At 32.8% G+C, this 10,525-nt stretch overlaps 1 protein-coding gene across 2 annotated transcripts in view; it reads right to left on the bottom strand.

Moving 5' to 3' along the window:
* Nucleotides 1-10,525, bottom strand: part of LOC106458531 (putative carbonic anhydrase-like protein 1) — a 137,354-nt gene that overhangs the window by 105,169 nt on the left and 21,660 nt on the right. For both annotated transcript variants that reach the window (XM_022385159.1, XM_022385153.1), the window contains exon 2: nt 8,872-8,919. In XM_022385159.1, the coding sequence (XP_022240867.1) occupies nt 8,872-8,919 (48 nt within the window). The remainder of the gene's footprint in view (nt 1-8,871; nt 8,920-10,525) is intronic.

Raw genomic sequence — 10,525 nt, forward strand, 5'->3', positions numbered from 1 at the left:
TATATATATATATATATATATATATATATATACTCTCTCTCGCCCACACACACACACACACACACACATATATGCACATCATGTGCACTTTCACACATACTCAAATAAAAAACCTCTCACATGTGTACACATACAAACAACAAACAAAAAAAGAAACACAGGTAAAGACTGGTCATAGATAAATATTCATGAAACTAGATTGATGAATGAAGTCCTTTCTAGATCTCATGCATATACATGATTTTTTAATATTGACAATAAATGAAAGAAACAACTCGTCCTTGCAACGAAACGTAAAACTATTTGTTGTTTTCCTTGGAGCCATTAATTGCAGTTTATTGACATTTTCAGAGCGAATTGCAATATCCGACATGAAGTTATCATTATAAAGGTAAACATTTAGAGCCGCTGCCTTCTATATGCCAGTTTATTAGAAGCCAACTGCGGGCCCTAACCTCTCGGGACATACAACTAAGGACCGTATAGCTGGCAATTATGGAAACTTTGAGAGATAATTAAATTGGTATTTACGACAAACCCTGGCAACGAATCACTTCGTGCATGTGACCAGGAAAACTGTCTCCGGTCGATTTTGTCTTCGTATTTGAAGTAAAAATGAAATATAACCATTAAAAAGGTCCCTTCAATAGTTAACTTTATAATACGTATAATACTCAGATGTTATTGTCTGCAGACAAACGACATCTCGAAACGAAGGTCTAGTTGAAACTTCAAGCTTTAAATTTTGCTATATTATCTGTATATTACTATATATATATCTGTATTTCCTGTAGAATAGGAAAATATAATTATTGCTTTTAATGTCAAAAAGATGTTTTAAAATAAGTCATAATCACACAGTATAATCGCTTTTAAGTTATTGCATACTAATTCTGCATTCTATACTTTTAGTTTCATTTGGAAATGACCATAAAATTACCAAAAGGCTCATATTGACCCCATAGGCTTTTTAAACAAGTTTTTATTCAACTATTTATACACTAGATTGATTGTTAATCCATAATTTTGTTGGTTATATGGTTCGTAATAACACAAGTCACACACAATATATTACACTATTGTAATTAATGCCAATAATTACTGTTGCGGCACCTTACGTATGTTACATAGGAACTCCAACCGGCTTTATTGGTATAAAAACAAGTCGGTAATTTAAGGGTTAAAGCGAAATATACTTTTCACACAATTAAGAGGGTATGTAGTTTTTTTTACAATCCTTTTCTGTTTAAAATGTATCACATATTTTACATACCATGCGAAACTACTTAACCTTCTTGATATTGATGTTGCATTTGCAAATGAATTAAAATATATTGTGCAGAGAAAAATGCATTCCAATCAAAATCACTCAAGACTAACGTACGACATATCTCATCCTACGATTGGTTTATAAAACCAATAAACGAACGTTTACAAAATTGTAAGTTTCTTTATTCTTCTTACATTTGGATCCTGAGTGGCTCCTTCCTGTAAATATAACCAATGTATGTATATATGTATGTATGTATGTATGTGTTAGAATCTATCATTCAGAGTTGGATGGCTCATTTATCGTAATTTTTTGCATGGTAAGTGGAAGTTATCGGATGGTTACATGGGCTATTTGGTTTTAGGATTTATGCCCGAAAAGAGGTATGAAAAAAAGTCCTTGAAATAGGGCACGGCACATTTCCACTTTGTTTACAGATTTTTTATCATGTATCACCCAGAGTTCGCTAGCTTCATTACCGTAATTTGTTTGAATGATAACTAGAAACGGTCAGACATTGTATATGGAATATCTTGAATTAGGATTTTTTCCAAGAAGTGTGATAAAGTAAAACCCCGAAATAGGGCTTTTTATATAGAATTTTGGCCTTGAATTTAAAGATACAAGTAATTAATCAATTAAATGTGTCAATTATTAACTACCACAAAGCAAAGTATGCAGTTAGCATCTAACGAAGTCATTAGGGACTTAATAATAGTAGAAAGAAGGAAATAGAAAGATTATCTAACACAGTCCTCTAAACAATTTTCTTTAAGGGGTAGCCTCAGCGGGTTTACCTTGAAGTTAAAGTATTAACCTACTTATCTTTATTTTTTATTCCTCGCGAAAATCTTCCGTGGATTTTGTTTCAAATCATGGTTCTGCTTCATAACAGCTAGAATGAAATATTTTGCAAAATAATTCATAGAGCAGAACTGATGGCTAATGTCAAGAAGATGCTTACAAAATACAACAACTTTCAGAAATCCGTCATATTTGATAGAGGAAAAAAGCCAGAATCCATCATCGTTAACTTCCTCAAACATTTTCTGACTAGCTAAATATATTTTTCTTAAACGTCAAGATGAAACTTAGCCGATACTGCAGCCTTTCGGTCACAACTGACAAAAAACAAAATGCAGAGAAAATGACGTGTCCTTTTCAGTAGAAATTACGACGTTTTTGATCAATGTCTTAGTTTATAGTTGATATATTTCTCTACAGTCTGTTCACAATTTTGAAGCTTGTCCACATGCTGGTAGAACCTTCCTAGTAACATTATCGAAATCGATACAAAACAGGATTTTTTTTATTCATTTATCTCTCTCCCCTCTTTTACTTTCAGAATAGATATTCTCCCATTTTTCATGTGCTGCTTTTTTATCAACATTATATGCAAGTAACTTGAGAAGAAACTTTTCACTAAAAGTTTACATTTTTCACTGTCTATCATCGATACAAGTTGTCTATTCATACCATACTGTAACTTTAAACTCTGAGTCTAACTGACGACACCTGATATTTTTCCATTATAGACTAGACTCAAACAGCTTAATGTACATTTTGTTTGATCAAATACTCACTTCGTTACATTACAGAACTATCAAAGATTCAGACCATATTTCGGATAAAGACACACCCAGTTTTATTGTTTTTAGGAAGATAACAGAGTGTAACATTTTGGTTATTTAGTAAAATATTTTGTAAAACTTATAACATAAGTATAACTTAAACATTTCTACTGGATGAAATAATTTAGCTATCTAAAAATTATAAAAATATATCTTTTTCAAATATATAACAACAGACAACATACATCTCACAAAAATGTATCACAGAGGCTCAGTTTCCTGCCACAATAAAGTTATTTCCAATTATCACCGAGTTATCTTGATAGTTGAACATATTTGAAAACACGAGAACTGGGTATCTTCCATTTATATATGTGTGCTTATATATTTCCCACTTAAAAACACCGTCACAAAAATAACAGTACTAGTTTGAGGATATGTGCTTACCGTCGTCAAGGCGACTACTAAAGTTGGTAAAAGTTATGTCATTGTAACATATTTAAAACAAACTTTTCTAGTTACTACTTCTAGGTCTTGACTACAGGTGACGAAATGCTACATGTCCTTATTCTAGGCAAAATCATTAAAAACACCTACTCGCAGTCACCATGATCAAACACTACGAGAAACCACGGGGAGGGGGAGAGAGACATGAGTGAAGTAAAACTATTCGTGTACTGTACAACAATCACAGTCAGTCCGTAAACTAATAAATTATTCACTTGCAAAGTCGATGAGATGGAAAGAAAACAAAGTTGGGGCTACAACGTGTCGTTATTACAGCACCAGCTGTAGCTTAGGCTAAAAACAAAACTTTCAAGATCGGCATTGTTAACTGCAACATAGGTAAATATTGTGCATGTATCTAATTAGAAAATAGTTCGCTTTCACTGTGCCAAGTAAGATATGCTATGAAAAAGTACTTTGTATACAATGTAAGCAAATAATTAAAAAGTACAATACGGATATGAATCTATTATCGGAAATCTGATAGAAGTCATACAGGTTGCTATGAAAACATTTTATGACCAGTTGTAATTTCGTAGCAAAAAAAGACGTGTTCATACTGTATAGTAAAATCTATACCAGGAGCAGCTGTGAACTGCACCTTCAAACAATGTAAGGGTCTTGCGAGTTTAGAGAGATTGACCATAAATATTACTACTCAATGAAAATAATAAATACTATCCATACACTATAAACGATACTATCCAATAACAATAATAAGTACTACCCAATGACAATAATAAGTACTACCCAATGACAATAATAAGTACTACCCAATGACTATACAAATAATACTACCCAATGACTATATAAATAATAATGCTTAATCATTATAAATAATACTACCTAATGACCATAAATAATACCGCCTAATGACCATAAATACTATTAGCCAATGACTTGAAATAACATTGCCTAAAGACCATAAATCATACTATATAATAATCATAAGTAATACTACCCAATGACCATATATCGATTAACATAAATAATACTATCCAATGGCCACAAAGATTACTAGTTACAGGAGTTTTATAAGTATTTATGTCTGGAGGTCAGCTTGATTCAGTTATTATTTATATCTTATTTGGATCTGGGAAAAACTATTTGAAGTTCCTGAGTTTTGCAGATGGATAGACGTACATCACTAAGATTTTTCACTATACGATCATGTAAGTTACAATGTAGGAAACATCTGCCAGTTTGAATTCTCTTGAAAAATTTAAATAAAGTTTTGTTCAGTTGGTATAAAAATCTAGATTTCGAACACTGCTAGAACTGCAAAACGTAACAGCCACTAATCAAGCTGAAACATCTAACGTAACGTAGTAACGCTCATAAAAAATGTAACAGTTCCGACTAAACGACAAAAACGTTATCCCATTTTCACACATGCGCAGTTACTTAATGCAATTTGATATTCATTTTTGTGCTTGTTTTCATTCTGTAATCCAATTTTCCACAAAAGACTTTAAAACCCCACTTCTATTCGGATTTTCCACCTAGTTAGGTTTCTATTTATCTCCCTTTAAATGACTGTTAAAGACAATTACTCAGTGACTGAAACGTAATGTTTATTAAACAGTAACAGTATACGTCTTCATTATAGGTAGGTTAACATTTTCACGAAACCAGTCTTACATTCGGATAAAGGAAAGTTGTACACAAATAAGGACAAAATAAAAGTCAGGAAGAGAAAAATCTGTTTGATAAAACGAAAACTCTCGGTCCCTTGCCTGTCGCGGAGAAAGAGTGGACAAGTTACTCAGCTAGCAAGAACTAGCTACCATCACCAATCGTTCCCGTGACTTTGTTACATGCGACTAGAGCCTAGCAAATCAATCACAGACCTTTCTGTGCGAAGAATCGGAGAGAAGGGCTTACCCACCTTTGTGAAGTGCTTTGGGTGTAAGTGTCCATCACCAATCCGTGAACACGTATGTTAACGTCACCTTATGTAAAGTCTCGTGACCCTGTCAGGTTAATACGCTAACTTGTATTGAGCCGTCACAATATAAACTTATTGGGAAAGCTACTTAGACCCACATATTCCTTTCAATGGACTTATGGTGTTCTTTTTTCTATTGTTACAATATATAATGTTTTTTATATTGCGATCCGAAAGACGTAGTTCAACCATAAAGCCAGAATATATAAAACGTCTTTCTATCTATCTTTCTCTCCATCCATCCATATATCTTTGTTATATATTCATCACATAGCCAACTGCCTATCTGTCTATAGTCCTAGTTTTTCTTTCTCTCTATTTATACGCCTATGTGTCGTTTTGCTTATCAAAAATATGTTCTTACGTACTTTAATTAGTTCATATCAAAATAAAAACGTCTAACTACCTGAGTTGTCACTTAACTCTATATTTACTTTCTTCTGTTTACATGCTTGTTATTTGTTTTATCTATCTGGATGCTGTAGGTATACTCTGAGTTCAATTAACCTTTTGTTTCGGATTAAAAAAAGCCTTACGAAGAGCTACAAAGCTGATTCTGGCCGAGTAAAATTGTTCTTTTTTTTTCTTCTTAAAACGAAATTAATCAGAAGTGCACCATTAAGTGCTTTGTTCATATAAAAGACTTGTACACAAACGTTTAATTATGTATAAATATGTAGTTACACCAAAGTCGAGTTTCTTGTCTGACCTTTAGCATCTCAAACATAGTTTGTCAGAATACATTGTGTGAGAAAACCGTCATTTACTACACTTCCATAAGGAACTGGAGCGTTGATACACGTTTTTAACAAAGACGTATTTTTATACACATTATCTTAAGATGTTCGAATGTTTTAGAAGTCTTATAGTTGCACATCGACGAATGTAGAACACACTCAATTAAATCCATAGTATACACGAGTTATTAGAAGTACACTTAAGAACGAGGAAGCAACGTTTGCTGAATGCAACGTTTTGAAAATTAAATTTCGTCTCCTGGATCCTCAATAGGAGTGGTAAAAATTATGGACGTTTCTTGAATAAAGATTAATAGGCTGTACGTTTAGAAGTAGGAGAGTAGCAATCAAGACCACATAATTCACATAGAAAACAACCTCTTTAAAAATTAGGGTCAATATGATACAATACGCTCGCTCTTTACGTGAATATCCTGCCGTTTGTGGCAGCATTAAAAACGATCCATGTATTCTTCCAGACTTTACTGCTTACTTTGGGATTTTTTTTAAATTTTGCAACCAAATAAAAAAATCTGAAATAAACAATTTCTGGATTAAGTATTGGTTTCCATAAAATGACAAAAGCTGATTTAATCGATGAATCCATAAAAAAAAATTAACACTGAGTAGATATTATACAAATATAAACATTCAAACAAAATAAAATATTTTAATTCAGAGTTTTATTTTCTATACATAAACGTACTTATAATCTGCACGTTTTCATTCCATTACACTTGATTACCTAGTTATTATTCGCATCATATATAATTCTGTAGAATGGTATTAGAATATCAGTTGATTATTTACATTCATGCCCACTAGAAGTTAAGGGAAAATCTTATACTGAAACTCAGCAGTAAATGTATAAATAATGAAAGCTATAAAATGTAAAGATGCATATATATATTTAAGTGACTCTTCTATAATAAAATCTCTGCCCTCCCCCCACACACATATGGAAGTTATATTGTCTCTAATATAGTTACATTATCACAAAATAGAACTGTTGTGCTTCGCCTTGAAATTACTATACGATCTGTTTATCGCTGTGGACTGGCCGCTTTATTGACTTCCTGAGCCCAAATTTCCTTAAACAAGAACTAGTTTCAAAAGAAAAGTCGCCAGGCGGTTGATTCAGGCCCGATTGCCTACAGGGTTTATTCGTTTTGAAATATACATTTACATGGCACCGCTCGTTGTGTTAACTTCCTAGAACTGAACAGCACAGATAACCCGCTGTGGTAATGTTATCACAACCGTTTGTATTTTTACTTTTCCCGATAAAGCCTGGTGGTTTATACTTCAATTATCTTGTGTGTTTTTGTAGCTTTCAAAGCAGCTAAAGCTCAACTGGTCCAATGATGTTCATTTAAGAGACTCAACTGAATTTACTGAATTCAGTTCTTTATTATTACGGGATTTTCAGAAGTTGCTCAAAAAGTAAAAAATAAATAAAAATAAAGTCAACTAATCATTATCGAAAATGTTCTTTCTAATCTGCCATATCTTACTTACCTTGTGTTTTAATGAATTCGAAGCAATATGAATGCGGTCGTTCCCCTTAACATTTCTTCGTTTTAAATTTCGATAATTGTGAGATACGATTACTATTACCACAATTTAAAAAAAAGTAGAAACGAACATTAGAACAACAAATCCTGAAGCAAGCACAGGCAGTTTCTCATTTTGGATTTCAGTTATACTGTTCTTTGTTGGTATTTCCAATTAAAAAGTAAGGTAGAAACGAAGTTGTTATTACAGAACTTTCTAGTTGACATATTATAGCTTGCAACTAGTTTGTTCTATTCTTCGCTCAATGATACTGAGTTCAACAATTTCCAGAGATGATACTACTTCTTGTTAGAACGTGGGGACTAGCATAAGAAAACAAAAAAGGAAAAAGGTAGTGCTTATACTAGTAACTATTGGAATATTTATGTAAAGTTTGGTATGTGTCTGATCCAGTTAATTCAGTTATTGGGTTCAAAGAGTTAGACAAAGTCCTTGTGGCGGTGGGCACTGCTGGATAACTCCTTTCCCTCAGGTCTGTAGCTCAAAAGTAGGGGACTGCTGTATTTCAGTATTTGGAGTTTCTGACGTTAGCATAAATTGCTGTTCAGATTGAAAATCCCAATTCACATCCTGTGTCTGATCCACTGCTTGGCCACTTTTTGAACTTAAGTTATTGCTATTATGAGGCACTCCTGTAAAATACTCTTTATTTCACGACATGATGACTTCGAAGGAAAAGCAGAAAATTTTAATACTAACTGATAGAGGAGATTTAGTTTCAGTAAATTGGTTGCTTGGTAATTATTGTTCCTTTTTCAATAATTATCTTTATAAAAACCACCATAATTTTTTATTAAGTCCTTCTCGTGTAAATAAAGCACTTAAATACTTTTAATACATTACCAAACATCTAGTCAAACTGCCACATAAATGTTAATAAAACTTTAAATCAAAAAATATAAAAACTATTAATTTGTATTTCTATTTTGTACTTATGGCAAAACTATTAAAGCTTTCTGCTTCAGTCTTTAATTTTGAATTATTAACTAGGTATTGTTTATGTTAGTAAAATGTTCGCACAAAGCTATTCGAGGGTATCTACTAGTCATCCCTAATTTTAAAGTGATGGCCTAAAGAGAAAACAGTTAGTCAACACCACCAATCGCTAACTAGTAGGTTATTCTAATCGAATAATGGGATTTGCCCGTCACTCTTATAACGCATCAGCGGCCCCAAAGTTTGGAGCTCGATTTTGAGATAGTAAAAAATGTCAAAAAGTTTCGATTCCATAAAAGTATATAATCCAAGAAAGTGATAATTTACCAGATATTCCGTCGTATGTCCACCATTCCTCCCAGCTTCCAAGAGACACTAAAGACAAAGAACAAATAGATTATCTATATAGAAACACAGGAAGCAAACAGATAAAGCTATTCTGGAGAGTAAAATATTTTCTATATATATCAATCTTTTGTTTCTCATAAATCAAGCAGATCACAAATTCATCAGCTCGTATTCTATCTGATAATCGTTCCCTTGCTTAACCACTATTCTTAGCAACACTTGGTTTAAGGAAATGGAATGCATATACTATTTTGTTTAAATGGGTAACAAAACTGAAAAGATGTGCTTCAAAATAATTTCGTCTTCCAACATTAATTAGTAATTGAAAGAAAAATAACCCGATATCTATCGTTATAGTACAGTATGTAGCAGATACCTCACGTTCTGTAACATAAACAGTTTAGTTATAAATGTAATGCAGCCACCGAGTTTAAAAAGTGAAACACGGAACATGAGTTGGTTCAATCTATAAACGCGAGACACACGAACTAAAACAACAGTCCTGGGTTGGTGAAAGTAGGAACACGGTAGATCTCCCGACTTCATGGTACCAATTCTGTTATCTTCGCACTTTCATGTCGCACTCCATCCAACCTTCTTATGCTAGACTTCACCAAACAAACCGACAATGAAAGCACAAACGATAAATTTGGTTGAATTTCTTAGGTCTTCCACACCTAAAAATCTTGTATAACACCATGAGGTGACCTCTGTCGTTGACCTAGATGGCCTTGTGAGTACTGAAATACTTTAGAACTGCAATTTTCATCTGATTATGAAATAGGTTTTGTTAATTAATATGAGCGTATATCTTTTAGCGATACAATACACTCAAACAAAAACAATTACTGAACTTATCTGCTCGATAATCCAATATTTGCATATTATGGTTCAAACGTGATATATTTCTCACGCGGAGTGATGCTCAACTATCTTAGATGATGAGTTAATACCCTAGATACTGCTAGTAAGTTGTTGTTTTGTCTTAACTCAAGTTACCATATCCTTCCACTTTCACAAACAAGGTACACCTTCGGGCTTGATCTACGCTAAGACATCTTCCAATTGAAGCTATATAATGCTGTTTGGATGGCCAAATATTATCGACCTAGCCGAGCTAAAAATGGCCGAAACTAAGAACAATTTTGTTAAACATATATATTTTCAGAACTTTAAGTTGCTTTGTGTAACTAACAAAGAAATTGTGGACCACATAGTGGTATCGAGTTTCGTATCCTACGTCCGTGAATAAATCCGATTTTTTTTCTGTTTCTCTCGCTAAAAAACGTTACACTGAACGTTAAACGTTTAGGTATGTGACATAAGCTTAGACTTAAAAACGAACGCGTCGAATGGAAAGACAATGATAAAAACAAACGTTAAAATAAGGAAAATACTTTACATCTATAAATAACTGAAATGTCAAAATTAAGCTGAATATTTTAAAATTAGCTTTAATTTTAAGTAGAAAAACTATTTTATGGTAAAATGTAACTTTATAATATAAGACACACACGTATTATACAATCTCATTACATTAATGAATCAAACATACATATGTTTGATACTTTTCATTATGATATAGGTCCAGCTTATCTCTCTTTGGTTAACTTGTGTTCAGGGTTACTGATGA

The sequence above is a fragment of the Limulus polyphemus genome, unplaced genomic scaffold (genome assembly GCF_000517525.1).
Source record: "Limulus polyphemus unplaced genomic scaffold, Limulus_polyphemus-2.1.2 Scaffold23, whole genome shotgun sequence".
Taxonomy (NCBI): Eukaryota; Metazoa; Arthropoda; class Merostomata; order Xiphosura; family Limulidae; genus Limulus; species Limulus polyphemus.